This window comes from Solanum pennellii, chromosome 2 (assembly GCF_001406875.1).
Source record: "Solanum pennellii chromosome 2, SPENNV200".
NCBI classification, from domain to species: domain Eukaryota; kingdom Viridiplantae; phylum Streptophyta; class Magnoliopsida; order Solanales; family Solanaceae; genus Solanum; species Solanum pennellii.
The window spans coordinates 58,154,366-58,176,509 of NC_028638.1; the positions used below are offsets into that span (position 1 = coordinate 58,154,366).

Genomic DNA, 22,144 nt, shown 5'->3' on the forward strand with positions numbered 1-22,144 from the left:
AATGACTTTTGAACAAATAAAGTGTTCAATTGGCACAAGGATTAGTTGAGGTGTCTAAATGAATTATGCGGACAACTTTGAGTGGCTGGAGATGACTTAGGCCTTAATTTTCAAACATGTTGTTGTAAATATGTAGTTTAATTTTTTAAAACGTAATAACCAAACATAAACTTTAAATATGTAATTTTTCAACATTAATGTGTAGTTATCTTGAGTTGTTGTTAAATAGGATCGACATTTATAAACCATATGATTTTTAGTATTTCTTTAATATGTTGTTGNGATTAGTTGAGATGTCTAAATGAATTATGCGGACAACTTTGAGTGGCTGGAGATGACTTAGGCCTTAATTTTCCTGTTTGATTGCCCAATATAAGCAAATTCAAAAAGTAGGAAATTCTTTTCTTGCGTGCTCATTTTTATTCACTCCATTACGCTTTGTTTGGATCATTGTTACACATTATTTTACATTATATTATATTATATTATATTGTACTATATCATATTGTATTGTATGAAAGATACAATGTTTGATTAGATTTTATCGTTTATTGTTGTTTAGTGACATTTTAATTGTTTTGTTTAATTGTATGGTACTGTATTGTATTATAATTTACAAATTTGCTTAAATATTCTTAATTATTCTAGAATAGGAGGTTTGACCATGTTTAAATTATTAATGTAAAGGGTAAAATAGTATTTTTAAAATATTATGTAAAGATATAATTGGAAAAAGAAATTAAGTAACAATGAAAACACACCAAATTGGTTGTTTCATAGAATAAAATTTTTCATTATTATGTAACGATGAAATTTAATAATATAGTATAATATATTTTAAGTAACAATCGAAACAAACATTATAGATATAATAACGATACAATACAATATAATGGATAAGTATGATCCAAATATATTGTTAGTTAATGTTATTTCTCTTCTCTGCAAATGTAACACAACCTTGATTGACATGAACCAATGGAAAAATTTAGTTTTTTCATTAATATGTAGGAATGCATGTAGTGTTTTAATGATATGTATTTAATTTTTCTATTAATAATTTTATTTTTCTAGTTCATTCTCATCACTATAATGAAAATAATAAAATTTCATTATATTTATATATTATTTATCTCACACATTATGTTTTCAAATTCACTAAATATTTTTAAAAACATTTAGTTTAAAATTAATTAATGAATAAAATTTACATATATTCTATTCTCTTTGCTAAAATTTCAAATAAATAAATAAATAAATAATCTTTGAGTAGTGGTCAAAATTTTGGAGAGAAACTGTGTGCGAGACAAAAGAGCATTGGAGCCAATAGTTAACGCGGTCAATAAAACACGTGTCATCCGTAATTTAACCTCTTTATTATCACTTCCCTCAAAGTCCTCAACTCTTAAGCCTCCTCTTTCCTCTCCGTTTCCTCTTTCAGATTCTTTTTTTTTCTCCTTTCTACCCCTCCCTTCTCTACCACCACATCGTAAAACACACCCACCAAAAAAAAAAGAAAAACAGTTTTAAAAGCCGCAAGATCAGAAATTCAGAAGCTCACAACACAACTGAAAGGAAAAAAATAAAAATCAATCGCATCAATTGAGCTGCTTCCGATCCATTTGAGCCGCCGGCGATGGCGTCGAAAGTTACTGATAGGATTGAACTAGCTAAGCTTTGTAGCTCTAAGGAGTGGTCCAAAGCAATACGAATTCTCGATTCACTTCTTGCTCAAACTTGCGTCATTCAAGATATCTGGTCCGTTACGTTTTTCACTGTTCCATCTTTTTCGCTCTTTGTATATAGGTTTTTGGAGATTATGAATGAACTGATTTATTTTTCTGAATTTAAAATGTGTTCAATTCTTTTTCAGCAACCGAGCGTTTTGCTATAGTCAATTGGAGCTTCACAAGCATGTTATTAAGGATTGTGATAAGGCACTTCAGCTCGATCCTAAGCTTCTTCAAGCTTATATATTCAAAGGTTCTGTTCTTTTTCTCCTTACATTTCCAGCTTACTGTTTTTACCGTGTATAAGAAATGCGAAAGAGAATTTAGACGTTTTCAATTGCATTTGGAATGTCAATTTTGAATGTGGATGTGTTGTGGTCAGGCATCCTAATCCCTATAGGCCTGTGAAGTCAACTGTGATACTCTAAATTTACAATTTTAGGGTTCTTCTTCAAATTTAGGTGATTGGCTATAATTGAGTAAATTTTTCTGGTTTTCGACAAACATGAACCATTGGCAATTTCGAGTAGGATGAAGCTCTTGTAAAGCTAGTGAACTGTCGCACCTCTCGATTGATGTCCTACAATTTACGACTATTGTCAAGTATGCGCCAAAATAAGGGATAGCTTTAAATAAATTGTGTATGTGAGAAGCCATTTTAAGCTTGATAAAGGTCATATTGGACTTACTTTCTGTATCCTATAGTGGTCTTATATTATATTTTGAAATGACTTTAACTTTAAAATAAACTATGTTTGGTTGGGGTATAAAGGGAAGGGATGGAAAATAAAGGAGGGCATAAGATGGTTGAATTCTATGCTCTCGGGGAACAGTAGAGGGTTTGACCATATTGTGTCTATTGTTAAGTACCTTTTCTCTAAAAGGCTATTTCCACGGCATGAACGTGTGACCTCCTTGTATCATTGCAACAACTCCGATCAGATAAAAAGATCAAATACATTTTTGTCTCTTGTGTGTAACATAGCCCTTGAAATAATGATATAAGAATTTGAATTTAACAATATTCTTGTGTGGATACTGTGGATTTTCCCTAGATGTGGTTCTAGAATATGCTGAAGAAATTTCAATATTCTTAAAGCTTTAAAAACTGGATTTTGAGTTTGAAGCATTATGTAACAAAGTTACTTGATACTTGTTGCTTAGGACGTGCATTATCTGCTCTTGGTAAGAAAGAGGAAGCTATTCTAATTTGGGAGCAAGGGTATGAACATGCAGTTCATCAGTCTGCAGACTTAAAGCAACTGTTAGAGCTTGAAGAGCTGCTCAAAATTGCAAAGCAGAACACCGCAGTTGGCAGCAACAATCATTCGGTGCAGTCATCTGGCCCTGAGTCCGACACTGGACCTCCGCTTTCTACCAAATCTGGTGAAACTTGTGATATTAGTAAGGCCTCAGATAGGGAACTTAAAACATGCAGCAGTGGGATGTTGGAAAGCTCTGAGAAATCAAAGAATAGCTCTGTTTTACAAAATTCCTCAAGTAATAATGCCAAAAAGCATAAGAAGATTGAGTGTGAATCAAAGGAATTGCATGAGAGACAAGCAAATAGAACCAACAACAATTGCAAAAAATTGGGTTATCCATCTCTGGTTTGCAGTGAGTTAAGTGATATATCTGAAGACAGTAGGAAATCATCTGCAGTAACTAGTGAATCAAGTGAACAGTCAGAACCAAATGAGTTGCAGGAAATTCTCAGTCAGTTGAATAATAAATGTGATGTTCGCGTTGAATTGAGTGATGAAGGCAAGAGAAACAAAAAATTCTGTGTTACCAGGATCAACAAAACCAAGTCCATTAATGTTGATTTCCGATTATCAAGGGGAATAGCACAGGTACACTGCCTATCCTGTGATATTACAATGAAGACAGGAAGAATTAGTCCATCTATTGATATTTCCTGTTAGTGCGTTTGATCATTAATATGCTATTCTTCTTTGTTGAAATACAAATAACAATACATTTGTAACTTCAAATATATGTGAAAGATCAACTTCATGCCTCAATTTGTGAGATTATTTTCTCTAAAATTAAGTAGAGAAATGAATTTTTTCTTGATATATCTGCTAGGTACTGGGATACCATGCTCATGCATAGCAGGAAAGGCTTCCTACTGCAGTCTTCATGTCTTTTCTGTTCACTTTGCTTATTTCAGTTGTAATTTGGTGATTACACTCCACTTTTAATTTTGTGAACTTAACTGGAAGATACTGCATATGTTCAAAGCTTGGGTAAACTAAGCTCTATTGTTAGAATTCGTTTTCTTCAGTTACTAGATTTGTATCTCTAACTCTTATGTGTTAATTTATGGAGTTAGTATCATTTTTGCTGTGTGCTTGACTGCATGTTTTGCTTTCTTTAAACTTAAGATGTCAAAATAGGTTTGTGATTACCAGTCATTCTTTCTCTCTCTAGTCTCACATGTCCGCACTATAGTGACATTAAAACAAAAAAGAAGAAGAGAAATGTGGGAATGTTTAGCTTGATTATTTCTTCAATCTAGTAGGGTGTATTTTCTTTCCTATGCCCCCTAAGCTGCGGTGGACAGAGGTATTCGGTATTTGCACCGATAGGAGGATTTAGATACCCACTAGACTACTTGAGATGCCTGTAAGTTGGTTCTGACACCATTGTTATTCAAAAGAATGATGGTAAATTGACAATCTAGCTCTGTGTGCATATTTTTTTCGTCAAACACAAGATGTGAAACAATAAGTAGTGCTGCTTGATGTGGTTGAGATCATGGATATTCTGCTTACAATTGATCTGACTATCACATCTCGTTGCTTACTTTTCCAAGAGATTAGATTATCACGATTTAAAATGTCGTGTTTCTAAATTGGATCATTTATCTGGGGAACTTCTTGCCCATTTTACATTAGAATATCCAAAACTTGTATGTGTATGCTGTCGTAGTGCAATAGTAGTTGTCTCGAAAATCCCTTGATGTAGGTAGGATGCAGATTATGGCATTTCACAAGGAGCCTGGAGAGACTGGTTAATCACTCTAACAACCAATTGGATGATGTGTCATGCAATTGTGAAATACTTGAGTTTGCCAGCAATTCTTCTATATTGATCCAGACCTTCTAGAGATATCCATCCAAAACTAGTCTTAACACTTGGATCCATAGAGGTATCGATAAGTTTGCAATCTAGTATTACCTTATTTCTTCCAATATATCAGGTGGATACTTCCCTTAGGCCTTATGATATTGGACGTGCAAACTTGATGGTTAGGATGTATTTTATGTTTCTACAAGTGCCTAGTCTTAAAATGACTGGTGTTGTATAATACCTTGAAGCCTATAAGGTTGTAAGGAAACAGAGTAAAACAGATCAAACTATGCTTAATGAGACTGCTTAAGACCATAAATGATTGGCCTTGTCGAAACGCTACTTTAAACTCTTCTTAGTTGATGTCTAACTGATGACTGATGAAGGAACTAGTGGAGCGTGGTCGCCATAGAAATGGAAAGACCAGCACATGCAATTTGAGTTGCTAAGAGAGAGTATCAACCATTGCCATATATCTGAATGTATTTGTTGACAATTAATTGAGCTTTGAGACAATCTACAACCATCTTGATTATAAATACTCAATGAAATCCAACTGTAGTTTTATTCCTGTGGAGGATCTATCTCTGAAGTGCCACTGTTTTTTTTGTCAGGCATCTCCTTAGATACGCATGCAATTGGTTTTACCAGTCTAAGATATTGAATTTGTGCATAATTTGTAATGCAAGCATGATATAAATGTGAAACAATGTGAAACACCTACTGGATTGGTTGGTAGACGATTTGCTCAAAGCTGTCTTCAGTAGAACCAAAGAAGAGATGAAAATTGTTGGAGAACTGTCATAGGGGAAGTAAGTTTGTGTCACAAAAAAACAAGGATGAGAATCGTGAAAAATGTTTAGTTTGCTATTCCCTCAAGGTAATGAAGTTTAAATAGTGTTTACATATGATATAATATAGGAAGATTGAATTTCCCGGATTAATATTTGTTGGTAGCGGAAAGGGGGATGCGAATCTGAGATGGTTCGGATATGTAAAGAGGAGATGCACATATGTTCCAGCGAAGAGGTGTGAGTTGTCTATGGTGGGTCTGAGGAGAGGTAGGTGTAGGTTGAAGAAGTATTGTGTAGAAATGATTAGTTGAACATTGTCTCGCTGTCATTTAGGAGGGGCATGATGATAGTTTGGAACAAATTACTTGTTGGCTGTCCTTTCTTTTCCATATTAGTATTATTGTTATTACTCTTCTATTATATTATTCTCCGATTTTGATTACTACATATTTTTTCCTTTGCTTTAATTATTGTATTATTGTTTGTTGTTGTTACTGTTCATTTCTCCATTATTTCCGACATGAATTCTTCACAACCGTATCTCCTTTTCAAACCTGCTTTGAAATGCTTTACTTGAGCCGAGGGTCTATCGGAAACAACCACTCTACCCTCACAAGGCAGGCACCACCCTTCCCAAACCTACTTGTGGGATTACACCGGATATGTTATTGTTATGTAATATTCCCTGATCTCCTATACATATTTCCTTATCTAAGTCCTTAATTACAGAATATTTTTAACAAGATCAATCATCTCTCAGATAATAAATACAATTCGAAATATTAAGGTTAATCCAAATATTTTTATCTTGCCAACAACAGTTTCCTTTTTTTTTTCTTTTTTCTTAAACAAGAAATATTTTTAACTTTGTAAGTTGAGCAGCAACGCCATTTTTAGTGAAAATCGTGCTTAATTAGTATGTTGGATGGAAACTAGCAAAGCGAACACATAACTTACCTGAAAGCCAAGTTGCTCGGACTCTATACTTACAGTGGTGCACCTGTGTTGACACGCCGTGGGTGTGGGATTCGTACTCGATATGGTCAACCAGTTTTGGATACTTTGAACAAATTCGAGGGAGAAATTCTGGACAGATTCAATGATTTTTGTAATCAAAACAAAACTAATGTGAATTGAAGAAAATGGAATACCTTGTATATATAAATTTCATTTGTCACCCCCTTCCTTTTATCTCCTTCCAAGATTCTCCTCTTGATCAAATATTTTCTCCTCAACTTTTCCACATAATATCTCATAATTTTAGGTTTTATAACTCTATTTTTAGATATTTTGAATTATCTTTCGACGAATCCCCACATCCGTTTCCATACATGGATCCTTATCTCTGAATCTTGAAATTTATATCATATAGGATCCGACCGCTAGATCCGCACCTGCATTGGGCACCTGTACCCGGGTCCGAGCAACTTAACCCGAAAGAAGTTCCAAAAGAGATTGCACCCATTCGGAGATTCAGTGGATGTATTAACCAGGACTTGAGTTAAACTATTTATTTCTATTCCCATTCTTGACTAGCGATATTCAGTTCCTTTTCACAAGTATATATTTGTAGGTAATTATATTTTTTCCTCGATCTTCCAGTTACGACACTTTTTAATCATGTATTCATCGTATTTGATTGAGAAATATGGTCAACGATAATTCATCTAGCCGGCTCTGACTTGCTTGGTATTGAGGCGTAGTAATAGTTGTTATTACTCGTCATCCTGAACAAACATAGAAGCGTAAAACAATATTTTTGGTGATTTCAGGTTAATGAAGGAAAATATGCTAATGCTGTATCCATCTTTGACCAGGTTAGCATTAGCCTTACCACTCTTCGATATTTTACTAGTTTTGTTTGCTAGATGTACCTTGTGCTTTATTTTGCCCTTTTTTATGTTTGAATGGATTAAACGGAGGACTTGTGTGTGGCATGCTGAACTTACTTACGGAGCTTCTTCTCTTCTATCTATAACACAGATACTAGAACAAGATCCAACGTACCCGGAGGCACTTATCGGCAGGGGAACAGCGTTGGCATTTCAAAGAGAACTTGATGCAGCTATTTCTGATTTTACAAAGGTTTGCATTGATTTGGCCATTTAAGTACCAATTGAGGTAATACTTCAACCCCTACTGTAAATATTTACCACCTGCCTTTCAGGCCATACAATCAAATCCATCCGCTGGAGAGGCCTGGAAACGCAGAGGGCAAGCTCGTGCTGCTTTAGGTGAATCTGTTGAGGTATAAAATTCGTATTTGTCTATTTATTGAGCTATCTTTTGGGTTTTGTCTTCAGGGTATTCTTTTCTGCAATATTTTTTTTTCAAAGTCAACTTCCAATGATCTCTTCTGTGGATGTGATGTGCAGTGTAAATGATGTGGAATTACTGAATTTTATCACTTGTGCTATCAGATTTTGAAACCAAAATTTTTCGTTAATAGCAATCAGACTCCATTTAGACCACTAGGGATATTGTCAAGAGGCACTTGGTTATTTTCCTTCTGATTGTGGTAGCTTACAGAGTTAATGATGGAAGATGAAATGTCTTTGGATGTTCTAACTAAGGCTTGAGCTATATCACAACTTATGAGCATCTTCCCGTGAAAGTTAAATTCTAAAATGGAATCAGGAGCATAAAATTTATTCAGCTGCATCCTTTTGATCATGGGAGTTTCTTGGTAGTCTAGTCTAGAACATAATTTAACACTCTGATGAGTTAGTTTTATTTTTGTTTTGCTCCGATTATCCCATTGAGAGTGATATTAGTTACATTTAAACGCTTTTTACTTCCTAAAAATGTTTGGTTTCACAGTAAAAGTAGTATGATTGATATTGGTGACTTGGTATATCTAAACAAAATGATTTTACACCAGGCAATTACAGACTTGACCAAAGCGTTGGAGTTTGAGCCAGACTCTGCCGATATATTACATGAAAGAGGTGACGAGACTGAACTCTTCCATTTACTATGAACAATTGGATTTATGCTGTTAAAGTAGATAGACATAAAATAGCAACATACATTTTATGACTGATAGCTTTTGTGCATGTAATTTGAAACTAAGGTTCACTTTCATCTTTACAACACAGAGATTATTTATTGAGGCCCATAGGTGGTTTCATCTTGTAACTGTTTTGCAATAAATGACCTCTAGCGGAATGTTCCATAATTTCTTGAGATTTCAGAAAAGATCATTTGATTGGACAAAGTCTGTTCAATCTAACTGGGGAGTCACTAACTCTCCTTAATTAGTGCAGGAATTGTCAATTTTAAGTTTAAAGATTTCAAAGGTGCTGTTGAAGACCTCTCTACATGTGTAAAGTCCGATAAGGATAATAAATCTGCGTATACATATTTGGTGAGTCTATGACCTTGAGTCGACCAATTGTTGTAGAATGATCTAAGAATGTTTATCCGCAAAAGTTTGAGAAATTTTTTGTTGGAGAAATACTGATATAATGCTGGTCGAAAAAAATTTGGAAAATTATCAGGGTTTGGCGTTATACTCTCTAGGAGAATATAGGAAGGCTGAGGAGGCACATAAGAAAGCAATCCAAATTGAAAGGAATTTCCTCGAGGCTTGGGCTCATCTAGCACAGGTATCTCTGAATATATGGTGAATACTCTTAATGCTATTTTTCCTGCCAAGTGGAATCCCAATACTTCTATTGGTAGTGCTGATGATATAGAGTTTCTTGATGATGAAGTTGCCTTTTGACTTTGAGAATTTTCTTATACCAAGTTCTTGTTTTTGTTTGTCTCTTTTTTCACCGGTATCTGGAACTCAAGGTTGAGGTAAATATATACTTCTGCATGCCAGTTAAGAAATTCAACAATAAGGATTTAAATGGCAAGCAGACATTCTACTGCTTAACCAGTGATGAAGAGCCTAGCTCTCTGTTATCAGATATTGTGTGAGCGTTCATCTTCTGGGGTGCAATGCACATTTATTGTAATAGATTTTGCCTTTTGTTGCATTTTCAGATAAGGTCTCCTGATCAGCTTTTAGATATTATTAATTTACATCATCAAATTGGATGTTTATGGTATATCTATTGCCATAAGTTTAAAATTCCTAAGACTCAGGAGCTGCTCTAAACTAGTTCTTGATTGGTTGAGTTTCTTCACTTATCTTAAATGTGGGCAAAACAATGAGATCTCTTTGAAGATATTATTTTAATGATGTATTGATTATTGAAGAATCTTTATCTTTGGTGTAGTTTTATCAAGACCTGGCAAACTCAGAGAAGGCCTTGGAATGCCTTCATCAGATTTTGCAAATAGATGGGAGGTGATTACTGAGGATCTCAATATTTACATCTTTCTCACCGATAAACATCTAGTCTTGAGTATTTGAATGGTGAAGTATAAAACCTATCCTCAAATAGGAATATAGCTGATAATCCATCCTCTATTTACCCTTTTTTCGTTGGAAGGTACGCGAAAGCATATCACCTGCGCGGGCTGCTACTTCATGGAATGGGAGAGCATAGGTACATATTTCTGAAAAATTTTGCTGTCCTGAGTCTCCCCCCTCTCTCTTTTTTGTCAAATTTTCTATCTATAATCCTCTTATAACGAAAAATGTAGCAGGACTTAACTGCCTATATATGCTTTTACAGGAATGCTATAAAAGATTTATCAATGGGGTTGGCTATTGATAGCGCAAACATTGAATGCTTGTATCTACGAGCTTCTTGCTATCATGCTATTGGATTATATAAAGAAGCAGTATGGGCATTTTCAAACTCGTCTCGTGTGACTTTTGAGTATTCTTAAATATTTTAAGGTTGTCTCCAATTTCAGATTATTGATTCTGAATTTATGCTGTAGGTGAAGGACTATGATGCTGCTTTAGATCTTGAATTAGATTCTATGGAAAAGTTTGTGCTTCAATGCTTGGCGTTCTATCAGGTAAATAAGTATATGCCAGATTTCCGTCCATCGAGCTGGTTCAATGTTATGCCTCTACTAAGTATTGTTTTCTTTTGTGTTGCACTATTTTCTTTTTGCTTTCTAAGTTTTGGCATTTTCTTAACTGTTAGCTTTTACCTTGCTGGAATGGTTCTCGATTCTCAAGTGGACAACTCATATTTCAAATTTTAGATTTGTCATTTTCGGGTTGTTAGCCATTTTAGTAGTTGCAATTTTACATTTACTTAAGTTAGTAGTCAGAAATTTTGCAATTTTACATTTTCCCTCAAATTGTCCAAACATTGGCTAAATTTCTGACCGTCTTTTTGTTCCGTTAAGCCACTGTTGGACAGTGTGGGTCGAAGTGGCCGATGGTTAACAAAGCCAAGCTTGGCTTGGTTTAAGCTTGATTATGATTGTGTTTTAGGCGGCTTGCTATTCAAACCTAGCACAAATGTCCCTACCAAAAGCTCGAGTTGACAGATGCTAGCTTGTGAGCCCAGTTAAGTTGGCTAGTGTTTTTTTCACTTAACCATTACACATCCGGTTAAATAAGATTTTGCTTCATGGACCATTTAATAGTCCTGTGGCAACTCTTTTCATCCTAGTTGTGTGCTCCTCCTCCTTCCTCATTCTTGTGAACAACCTTCTGCTTCCTGCCTGTGACAATATGGCTTTCAGGTGCAGCCATTATCATGAGACACCAATTGATCTCTCTATCTCTGTAATTTTTTGTCCAATTTCTATTTCAGTTTGAATTGCTTATGTTTTGCTTTTCAATATTTTTCTCTTGCAGAAAGAAATTGCATTATACACTGCGTCAAAGATGAACAGCGAATTTTCTTGGTTTGATATTGATGGAGATATCGATCCCCTTTTCAAGGTAATGTCTAAAAAGAGAATATATTGCTTGGTTATTTTTTGATAGCACCACTCATTAAAAACAACACGGAATATTCTGGTAGCCTCTGTACTGCCTCTTTCTGAGAGAACTGGGAAAAGGAATGAAGTTTGAAGTTATAGCAAAAAGTACTATCTGGTGGGAATTACGCAAAACTTTGAAGGTTAGCAGAGAATTTGGAGAATGAATGAAGTTTAAAGAAATAAGGCCTCACTGATTCAATTTGAATTCGATTATAAGCTTAGAATTTGACCGTGAAATCACTACAACTCTGTCAAAGTAATTGGACATTTTACCATATCTTTTAACATGCTCATACTCTATTATGTAGAGTTATCCCTTTTAGGCTTCAAACCCTTCTTTAGAGCCCCCATCATTTCATTAACCCCCACTAAATGGTTGGAAAGTGATCTCTTCTCAACCATTAGTCTCATAAGATTGCTACAGCAGTTTCATTGCTCAATTACTTTATCATGAGTAGAGTGGCAATGGTTACAAGGACTATCTAGAAACGTAAAGGTTGCTTTCACTGAGTTGCTGCTGCGGACATTGCTTGCACTTTAACTATGTGCTTTATTTGGTGCATATGTTCCTTCATAGTTAGTTGTCAATGTTCTTTTGCTGATCCATGTCGAATGGGTGTGCGGAGTCTGGAAAATACTAAAAGTTCTGCAAAAAGTCACGGGTACCCATATGGATAAGACAAAGTTACTGGTTCCAGTCAGGTAAGATAATCAATGAAGGGACAACATGCATATACCAGTGATAGTTTTCTTGAATGATGTGTAGTCTCCAGTTCATAAACCTAACAGTGCTTTAATCACTTTTATACACCTGGAGGGTCCAGGGTGATACCTTTACAAAGTGAACTGTCATGGGAAAACCTTTGATTTCAAATGATGGTTTCTTGACAGATATGTGGGATCATTTCATTAATCTTAGGGGCTAATAATCAGTTTTTGTAAATCTCGGATCTCAAGTGGTAGATACCTCTATGAAGTGAACTGTCATCTGAAAAGTGCTTTTGTTGGCAGTGAATTTCTTATCTCAAAGTTATTTATTTCCATTGACTTCGTGTTCTTATACTTAGTTCTCAATTCCTACTTTTTTTTTCCTTCTGTTCTCAGGAGTATTGGTGCAAAAGGCTGCACCCAAAAAATGTTTGCGAAAAGGTCTACAGGCAACCTCCTTTAAAAGAATCTTTGAAAAAGGGGAAGCAAAAAAAGCAAGAATTTACTTTCACCAAGCAAAAAACTGCCCTTCTACAGGCTGCAGATTCTATCGGTAGAAATATCCAGTATCATTGTCCTGGTTTCTTGCATAATAGGCGCCAGGTAATTCTAAAAAGAGTTAAATATTAAGTTAACTCTGTTCTTTCTATAAAAAAAACAGAGCTCCACATTTTCCTTGAGAAACCTGATTGTGATTTCCTGTTGCTTTATTAGATGCCTTTTTATGCTTTGCTTTCACATATCCTCTAATATAGACGATGAGAATATTGAAGGAAAAGAATATGAAAATGTTACCAGAACCTTTTGTTTGTATTAGTAGCCTTGTAATTGAGGGATTTGAACTGATATGCCAATTATAAGAGAAAGTTCTTGTACAAGAATGTTACCTTTATTTTCACACTCGACGTTTCCTCTCCAGCTTTCGCTGTACACACTCCTTGTTTTCCATCAATAGTTAGTTACATTCCATGAAATATAAAAATTAAGGAATTCATCTCAAATTAGGTTATTGAAAAAAAAAGAAAAAGAATCCATCTGTCAACAGAAGATTTTTACTATTTGTGGACTAGTGTTCTATCTTCTCTTAGCACAGAAAGTGAGATTTGGATCTTAAAGACAATAACAACAAACCCAGCGAAATCCCACTATATGGGCTCTGGGGATCTTAAGGACTGTTTAGCATTTTATATTCCACAGTTATGAATGATAACTTTCTACACACTGTCAAATAAGATTGAGGTGACTGCCAAGTGCCAAGGCTACATTTTCTAGTGAAAATGTCTAAAATGAATAGCATGCAACTAATAATAATACTTATAGATGTGAATAATGATGTTAGACTAAGAATGCCAAGTTTTGATGGTCATCTAGTGCAAAAAGGGTAGGCGTCTTTAGTTTTGTGGAGACACTTATAGGAAGCAGTTGGCTTTCGCCCTCCAGCCTCTAATTCTGTAATATGTATGTTGTGGAGCAATTTCCGATGTTAACTGTGATTCTCTTTGTAGTTATTTCGTTGAGTTAGTTTGTGCAATGGTTGTAAACAGTAGTATTAGATTTGCCTTTCTAACTTGTGTTGCTTTTTCATGATCAAAATTTCTCTTTATTTATCTAGTGAACAGGATCTATTGTTCGTAGTGTATCTCTTAGACCTTATCATGACATCCTTTCCTTTTTGCAATTTAAAGATGATAAATTATGTGATGTCAACTCTCTATTTTAATTTGATATGTACTAATATGCTGCTCTTTAGCTACAAACATGCTTGCCACAATGTTTTTATTCTTTCACCCAAATCTGAGAATTTTTTTGCAATTATCAGCACCGCATGGCAGGATTAGCTGCTATTGAGATAGCACAAAAAGTCTCAAAAGCTTGGCGTGCCTTACAAGCTGAATGGAGAAACTTAACTAAAGGCACAGGGAAGTCTGGGAAGAGACTCAGGAGAAGGGAAAAACTAAATTCTATTAGTTTAAACAGAGGTGGAGCTGGTTGTAGCACTAGCAGTTCATCCGACACATCTACTTCATACAGTTTGATTGATGATAGGTCAACTGGACGTTCCATGATGTCATGGAACCACTTGTATTCATTGGCTGTCAAATGGAGACAAATATCTGAACCATGTGATCCAGTGGTGTGGATTAACAAGCTAAGGTACTCCACCTGCTATTAATGTAGTGAAGTTTAGTTAGTTATTAAAGTTCATTGAAATCATACTTGGTCTCAGCATTCTAACAAATATCTACTACATTTTGCTGAAGTCATTCCGATTTGAATTGAGTACACAATGATATTTTTTTCTTTTATTTTTGATAAAGAGCTCTTATTTCTTAATATCAACAATGATATTCTCTTAGTACATAAAGATAATAAGAATCGCTATCTTCACCTCAAGCATGAAAAAAACCCTCCTTCAATTTGCTTAACTTGCTCCGTTTGATCCTTTAGTTCTATGGAGTTATTTCCCAGCTTCTGTGTTGGTATACTTCACTCTCATTTGGAGCACTCACGAAAAGAAGGATTCTAGCATGTATGACTTTTGAAGTTTGGGTGAAGAGTTTGGAGGACTAAGACCTATTTCACTTTGGCTCGTCTAAGAAACTAAGACTAAAATCATTAATTCGTATTTACGCCAGGATAACTAGAATATACCATACTACTTACCACGTCGACGAGATTCTAGTGTATGAAGTGAGCCCCCTCTAGAAGTCGTAGAGAAATTCAAGAAAAGCTACAGGATCAATAAGTTTGATGGACATGTGTCACATCCCAAAATACACCCAGACATGACCGGCACCCGCTAAAACACCTGTCGGGCGAATCAAATATCCATACACTTACCCAATTGTCTAAGCAGTGAGAGCATTATGCGCAAGTCTAAACACATTAGTAATAATTTGATAAAAGGAGAACAATAGATCCAACTAAATCCATAATCGTACCATTAATTCAACGATCACCAAATACCCTCTGCCCAAAATACGACCGTGAAGCATCTAATAGAGTTAATGTGTTAAGCTATCAGGCATGCAAATCCCAAGAAAGAAGATATATGCTATAAAATAGATAGAGCTGAAACAACGGCCTCCACTAAAGGTCTTTAGCTGTACTATAATGAAGATAATGATTCTAATGTGCCGCTTTAGCTTTACTTTTTGATGAGAATTCTTGTTTTTTTGCATAGTGAGGAATTTAATACTGGTTTTGGGTCTCACACCCCTCTTGTTCTCGGTCAAGCCAAAGTTGTTCGCTACCATCCCAATTTTCAGAGGTAAGAGGTTTACCTTTCTGATAAGCGCAAATGTATTTTTTTACTATTATTTTTTGTGTAACATGGATACTGCAAATGATACTAATGCTATGATTGACCTTTTGAGCTCATTACAGGATGTGTAATTGATGCTACCCTTGTAAATAACTTTACAACAGCTTGCTGCTGGCCATGAATAAAAATTCCTTTTAACAGTCAAAAGGCATAACCTTTCTTATTTGTATTAGCTCTTTCTCAAGGCTCTTATTGTCTGTCAATGTTCAGAACCTTGACTGTTGCCAAGGCTGTTATCAAGGAGAATAAATCAGTGTGCAACAAGGAAGACAAGATAATTGATCTTTCTGAACAACAGAAGTTGCAAGAAGTGAGTTTGTTTGCTTATGACCTTAATTCATCTTTTGCACTGTTTTGCCTTTTTCACAGTATATAGTTTTTGGTTGTTGATAATTGTTCTTCTGGTTCATGTCAAAATACCTACTTTATTGCATTTCCCATGACAATAAAAGCGTCAAATTGAGAAATCTTTATTAGGCTGATTTTATATTGGTCACATTTCTTCCTTAGATGTTATCTGATGGCTCTCTGAAATCAAACTAGGTGTCCACTTGCTAGGATTAATACTTCTGTGCCATACCTTTTTTTCTTTTCTGGTGGTAATCAACACCTGAACTGTACTTTGCAGATAATGGCTGCAGAATCCAGCTCTGATCTTTACAGAGTTGTTGGTCAAGACTTTTGGTTGGCCACCTGGTGTAACAGTACGGCACTTGAAGGGTACTTTTTTATATTTGGTCCTCTTTATACTGTATAACAGTATGTTACTCTTGAATATTTTCTCTCATCGGGGTCTTTTTTCTAATTTTCCCTCCTTTCTTATTGCCTGATCAGGAAGCGTCTTGAAGGAACAAGGATCACTGTTGTGAAAATGTAGAACACCATTTAACCTTATTGGAATTCAACCTTTTGTGTGTGTGGAAAGGAGGGTGACTTGAGTAAAATATCTCTTAAACTAGTTTTGATTTTTCTTATTCCTGTCAACTTTTGTTGTTCCTTCCAGGGGTGAGATTGGTTACGACTTTGCAATTAGAACACCTTGCACACCTGCTAGATGGGATGACTTTGATGTGGAGATGACATCAGCCTGGGAGGTATCCTCTTGATTTATTACTAGAAAGCCATTTTCTACTTCCATGACATAGTTTTTGGATATTTGAAAGCAATATAACATCAATGTAAGTACAGTAACACAAAAATTCTTTAGAGGTCGTTTTGTAGGCTGTATTAGGTAGAATAATGCTAGTACTAAATTTTAGTACAATGTTTGGTTTCAAATCTCACCTATGTACTACTAATACCAGTATTACTTATACACCCTATTTAATACTATTCTTATGCATAGTAAACCATGGCATTAACTATATCAGTACCATTCCTATACTCATAATCATACACCCTATTCAGTAGTACTCTTGATAATTCAATGCATGTTAGATTGCTAGTTTTAGTACAACAAACCAAACAATCAATAAGAAATGATGTCAGCATAAAAAATCCCTGTACTAGTCTTCAAACCAAACAGCCCCTTATAGTACAGTTTTTCATGGTTTATTCATCTTGTGCCTGCTCGGAGATGATCAGTTAAGTCTTATCATAAGCCTATATTAGTCAGTTTGGGAGTCTGTTCATCAGACTATTCTCTCACTTTTAAAAAGAGAATTTGCTAAGCACTGAAACAAGCAGAAGTAATGAACCTTTTCCTGTCTGAACATAGAAGTAAGCATTATACCTGAGATGATCTGGGTTTTTGTTCGGTATAATCTTTCTGAAATGATTTGGCATATATATCTTACTTGAACTTGTTTGTAGACCTACTATTTTGTTTCTAACTGAAGCTTTATCTATACCCATTAATTTCCTATTGTTGCTTGCTTCTGTTTGTGTAGCTCCCTTTTTTTCCCTCCTTTCTTCTTTTTATTTGTTCTTGAGACACACATGTATTTTCTGTTTGGTACTTAAATAATAGTGTTCTAATTAAGTTAACTAACTAGTGCGCGAAAGTTGGCCCGGATACCACGGTCATCACACACAAAAAAAAAGAGTTAACTAAGTTGAGACTTAAATGATAGTGTTCTAGCTGGACCAAGTTGAACACAAAACTGTTATGCAGGCTCTTTGCGATGCTTACTGTGGTGAGAATTATGGGTCAACAGATTTTGATGTGCTTGAAAATGTGAGAGATGCAATCTTAAGGATGACATACTACTGGTAAGATATATTAACTTCTATTTGGTTGATCACAAGGGAAGTGTATGGTTCTCTTTAATTTGTCTGGTAATTTTTGCAGGTATAATTTCATGCCGCTTTCCAGAGGAACTGCTGTTGTTGGGTTCATAGTTTTGCTTGGATTACTGCTCGCTGCTAATATGGAGTTCACAGGAAGCATTCCAAAAGGTCTGCAGGTGGATTGGGAAGCCATCCTGGAGTTTGACTCGAGTTCCTTTGTAGATTCTGTAAAGAAATGGTTGTACCCATCTCTCAAAGTCAGCACATCGTGGAAAAGCTACCCAGATGTCACGTCAACATTTGAGACGACTGGATCAGTTGTTGCTGCTCTGAGCACCTATTCAGACTAAGGGAGATACGTCATTGGTAAGTGGCTGTACATACGAAGGAAACAAATTTCTCTACTCTATTCTGCTGGATATTTTGGGTTTTCTATTTGTAGTTCAACGAAATTTGGAGCATGTCCTTGTGTATAATGGTTTCCCTCATATTTCACCTCTCCAATTTTAATAGGAGTATTTAATATACTAAGACCATACACTTGACAAAGGGCAACTTCTTAATCTACTCAACAAACAGGTGCATGCACAATAGTATTGAAATGAGATTCTTTTAAATCACCAGCACGATAAGACTGAATTTTCAGTGGCTAAAAAGACTAGAACCTCATTTGGGGCTGTGGTTGCTACACATGAGGATTGTTCAATCAACTGGATGTTTTTGGTCTCTGCCAACTGTAGCTTCATTGGAATTAAAACCAGAGAAATTACTTAGATTTAAGTGGTGGAAGTATGGGATACAGTACTTAGCATGTTAACTCACAAGGACATGACTGCAATTTTTCTTTGGTAGTTCTGTTCATAAGCCCTAAAGCTTCTCTGAACTTGTTAATATACTTCAGCAGTTCTAAGTTTTGCAATGCTTTTTATTTGTGAGAACTATGTGAAATGTGAGGGTGCAGCTTTCTCTTAACTTTCCCATATATTCGCTGCATATAGGTTTCATCCGGGATCAATTATCTGAAGGGATTTCGCTGGTGCATTATCTGACTTGATCCTGCTGCGGATGAATTGAGGCGAGATGTTTTGCATTATTGACATTCACCAAGTGTACCATTACTTGTGAATTGTTGTATTTTAGTTGTATTGTGTATGATCTGCTCTCATTGTTTCCTTTCTTTTAGATTACCAAATTAGATTTCAGGATAGTTATTTAAAAAGAAATGAATAAATGGGTTTTCTAGTCTCTGTTTTCTCTCTGTGTTTTGTGTTTATTTATGCAGTTAGAGTTTAGACGGACCCACTTCTTCTATAGTTTGCAGGGTGGTGATGAATGAATTAAGAAGTGGGGGTCAAAAGTCTCACTTTTTAGCTTATGTAATGAAATATAACCATTGAAAAATGGTGATTCTGAACTTCTGACCCCCGCTTGCCGGTTGGCAAACTTCACTCCTCCATATCGAACGGTCCCATAGCGAGAAGCAATAACTGCCAGTGGACTAAAAACTATATTCTCTCAACAAGAGTAAATGAGAAAATAATAATAGGCAAATGCACACCAGTTGGAACCAACAAAATCTACCTTGGTGGGTTAGGTACAATACGATACCTCAGCAGATCAAATTCTAAAAAACTTGTCTGTTTGGTATCCATTTGTAGTGTGTTTGTTGAGTTGTCTTGTCCAGGAGAACCATACCAGACCAAAAAGTACATTGTCTGAAAAGGATTGATTAGATGAACATAATCAAGATAGGATTAACTTCCATAGTGATTTTTCTTTCCACAGAGAAAAGGGTAAACAATGGACAACATCTTACATTTTTAATTCTGCATGTTAAAGTTGCTCAACTCGTAACGAGCCATCACATTTTTCTTGTACTTTTACATTTTCCCTTCCTGTGATGGTTCAATAACGCCTTTGCTTCTCCGGCTTGTTCTCCAAAGCCGTCCCTTTTTCAAGAGCCCATGCTCCTTGTCTTTCCCCTGGATTGGAATGCCTGTTTGAGGACACCCAAGTACGTCTTTTTAGCGATCACATATCTAGTGCATATTGACTGAACTTAAACTTCATAATACAAACTGTGCCAAAGCCCAAAATAAAAAAGAAGGATTTAAAACTCATACATTGATTTTTAAGGTTACTCATCGCTTTTATAAAGGTTGTTAACTGCAGTTATCTTTTACATGATCTAATAGCATAGGAACCTTTTCTTTTTTTCAGCTGAGACAACTCAAATCTTGTGCTATCTTGTGAACCTTGAAGCACAAAAATAGGTAAAAAATTTAGTAAATAAGAACAACAAAAATAATTCAGGACTTACTTTTTAATAGTGCCTCTTCTATCTTCCCTTTCATTTTTCCACCTGCAAGGCGATGCTGGACCCTGGATTTATGGGTTCCATTGTCATATATGTCGTCTTCCATGGACTTCGCAGCACCTGCAAAAATCCAGGTGGCTGTCATCTGCTTGTTCAACATGCGCATTGCATAGTATGGGATTTTCCTTGTGCTGCTTTTGTTTCCATTCAACTTGCTTCGTTCATTGATGAACATTAAACAATCCATTAAACTTAGTCTAGCCAATCCTTTCATGTGATAAGCCTGCGATCTTCGCCATAGGCTCTTTATATGTGGTCTCATTTCACCTGATAAACATAAGGCTCGAGTTGTATCACTAATAGCTAACTCTGCTTCTCCTAAACTTAAATGACATTGAGCTCTATTGCTATAAAGAACAATTCTTTCTTTTCTTAAGTTCAGCGGACATAAATCTAAAGCCTTTGTGTAATTGTTTACAGCTGCTTCAATCTCACTTGACCAAAATTTCTTGTTTCCTTCACGTTTTAAAACGGAAACCAAAAGCTCTGTTTCCTTCACTTCTTGTTCCGAAATGATTTTATCCCTTTTCCTTTTTTCAACTTTCAAGTCCCAAATCTCTTTGATTGATCCTGTTTCGGAGAACCCCACTTGACCATATTTGATTTTAGCATAATCTTGTAAGAGTAGTTGTGTTATCATGTCACCCATTTTTCTTCTTCCTTTGATAGTTCTAAGCTCTACTAAATCAGCAAGAAAAGGAGCTGCAATGTTGGTTACTCTGTTTTTTGTTTTTGGATCCTTGAGAAGTAACAAAAGACTTTCAATTGCCATGAATTGCCATTCGTCGGATGATCTAGAGAGGTTGCAGATATTTTCTACGACTTGTACTAATTGAGCAATGTTTTTTCTACCGTCTTCGCTTTCACAAAGACTTCGGATTAGGCCAATTCCAGAGAAAGAATTCTGGTTCTGTAATCCACCCCATATATCACACAAATTCTTGAGAAAATCTTCTTTGCATATCAAATTGATGCTTCTTTTCTTTGTAACGAAGCAGTTGAGAAGGTAGAGTGACCAGCATTGCATTTGGCAAGCCCAAGACTCTGCTTTTTTACTCTCCATTTCGAATTCTCCGAGGCCTTTTATCATCAAATAACGATGATATTCGACTCTGTTTTCACTTCTCTTGCTCACAAACTCGCTATAGATTGTATAAATGCATTTGGAAGCTATATCCATGGCTAGTTTTATAATCTCTACTTCATGGACCTTAATATCTTCAAATGTTCTTCTGTGTCGTGCAATGTGACCAAGTGCTCTAACGGCCACTCTTTGTTCGACCCAAGTTATCTTACCTCTTAAGAGGTCTATTAATGGCGAAATTACGTCTGATTTAACAGCCAAAACAGAGAATCTAACTTTGTTCATGGTGTAGGAGCCAATGATATGAGCTGCATAATAAGGAACATACACGTTATGGCCTCTTGAAAGCCATTTTTGGTCACGGGTGCACCTGTTGAGAAGTCTAGCCATGCAACTAAAGACGCCGAGGGATGGGAATTCAGGGTCATCAGGTTGAGCAAGAGCAGTATTCCAGAGGCATCTTAAGGTGAGAACTAGTTCCATATCTTCAATCAGATGCAAATCTTTGAAGCATTGAGCTATTAAAGTTTTTCGTATCGATGGATCTTTTTCTTCCATTGTACCACACAACAAGCAACTACGACTTGTACTGGTGCATTTCATGTTCAAATGCAGTGTAAAGTCTGTTTTGTTTTTGCTGTTTGAGTAGTCAGAGAATGTTGTTGATGAAGTTTCTATGGCAGGTTGTTAGAGGTATTAGTTTAAGTGCACTGACTGGTGGGCAGGTAAGGGTTCATTTTCAGAAGTAAATCTTTTGTCAAAGTGTTTTGTCGTATTCATATATAAATATAACAAGTTGCAAAGTCCCCCACCCACCCCCACCTAAAAACCAGAAAAGAAACAAAAAAGAGAAAGAAAAGAAAGTGTTTTGACAAACATGTGGGCTGAATCATGAGACTAGTTGGTCCGACTCTGACCAGAAGTTTTGAGTTGTGAGATTTGTAGATAGACAAAAAGAGGGAAGGGAGAAATAAA

General features: G+C 35.7%; 2 protein-coding genes across 2 annotated transcripts; one reads left to right on the top strand and one right to left on the bottom strand.

Annotated features, from left to right (window-relative positions):
• Nucleotides 1-1,398: 1,398 nt before the first annotated feature.
• Nucleotides 1,399-18,955, top strand: LOC107011259 (suppressor of RPS4-RLD 1). Its single transcript, XM_015210677.2, has 24 exons — nucleotides 1,399-1,758; nucleotides 1,874-1,983; nucleotides 2,895-3,583; nucleotides 7,372-7,416; nucleotides 7,583-7,684; nucleotides 7,767-7,847; nucleotides 8,481-8,547; nucleotides 8,866-8,966; nucleotides 9,100-9,207; nucleotides 9,829-9,899; nucleotides 10,045-10,101; nucleotides 10,231-10,339; nucleotides 10,442-10,522; nucleotides 11,319-11,405; nucleotides 12,551-12,757; nucleotides 13,974-14,308; nucleotides 15,339-15,425; nucleotides 15,690-15,789; nucleotides 16,108-16,199; nucleotides 16,314-16,352; nucleotides 16,483-16,573; nucleotides 17,593-17,690; nucleotides 17,770-18,074; nucleotides 18,707-18,955. The coding sequence occupies exons 1-23, from the start codon at nucleotides 1,637-1,639 to the stop codon at nucleotides 18,056-18,058; spliced, it is 3,168 nt and encodes a 1,055-aa protein (XP_015066163.1). The 5' UTR covers nucleotides 1,399-1,636; the 3' UTR covers nucleotides 18,059-18,074; nucleotides 18,707-18,955.
• A 146-nt stretch (nucleotides 18,956-19,101) lies between these two features.
• Nucleotides 19,102-21,855, bottom strand: LOC107011260. Its single transcript, XM_015210678.2, has 2 exons — nucleotides 20,029-21,855; nucleotides 19,102-19,704 (listed from the first exon to the last, which is right to left on the bottom strand). The coding sequence occupies exons 1-2, from the start codon at nucleotides 21,770-21,772 to the stop codon at nucleotides 19,589-19,591; spliced, it is 1,860 nt and encodes a 619-aa protein (XP_015066164.1). The 5' UTR covers nucleotides 21,773-21,855; the 3' UTR covers nucleotides 19,102-19,588.
• Between the last annotated feature and the right edge of the window lie 289 nt (nucleotides 21,856-22,144).

Coding starts and splice junctions, on each gene's coding strand:
- LOC107011259 (XM_015210677.2), top strand. CDS start 1,637: ATGGCGTCGAAAGTTACTGATAGGATTGAACTAGCTAAGCTTTGTAGC. Junction 15,426..15,689: donor TACCATCCCAATTTTCAGAG/GTAAGAGGTTTA, acceptor GTCAATGTTCAG/AACCTTGACTGTTGCCAAGG. Junction 15,790..16,107: donor AACAACAGAAGTTGCAAGAA/GTGAGTTTGTTT, acceptor TGTACTTTGCAG/ATAATGGCTGCAGAATCCAG.
- LOC107011260 (XM_015210678.2), bottom strand. CDS start 21,772: ATGAAATGCACCAGTACAAGTCGTAGTTGCTTGTTGTGTGGTACAATG. Junction 19,705..20,028: donor AGAAGAGGCACTATTAAAAA/GTAAGTCCTGAA, acceptor GTCCTCAAACAG/GCATTCCAATCCAGGGGAAA.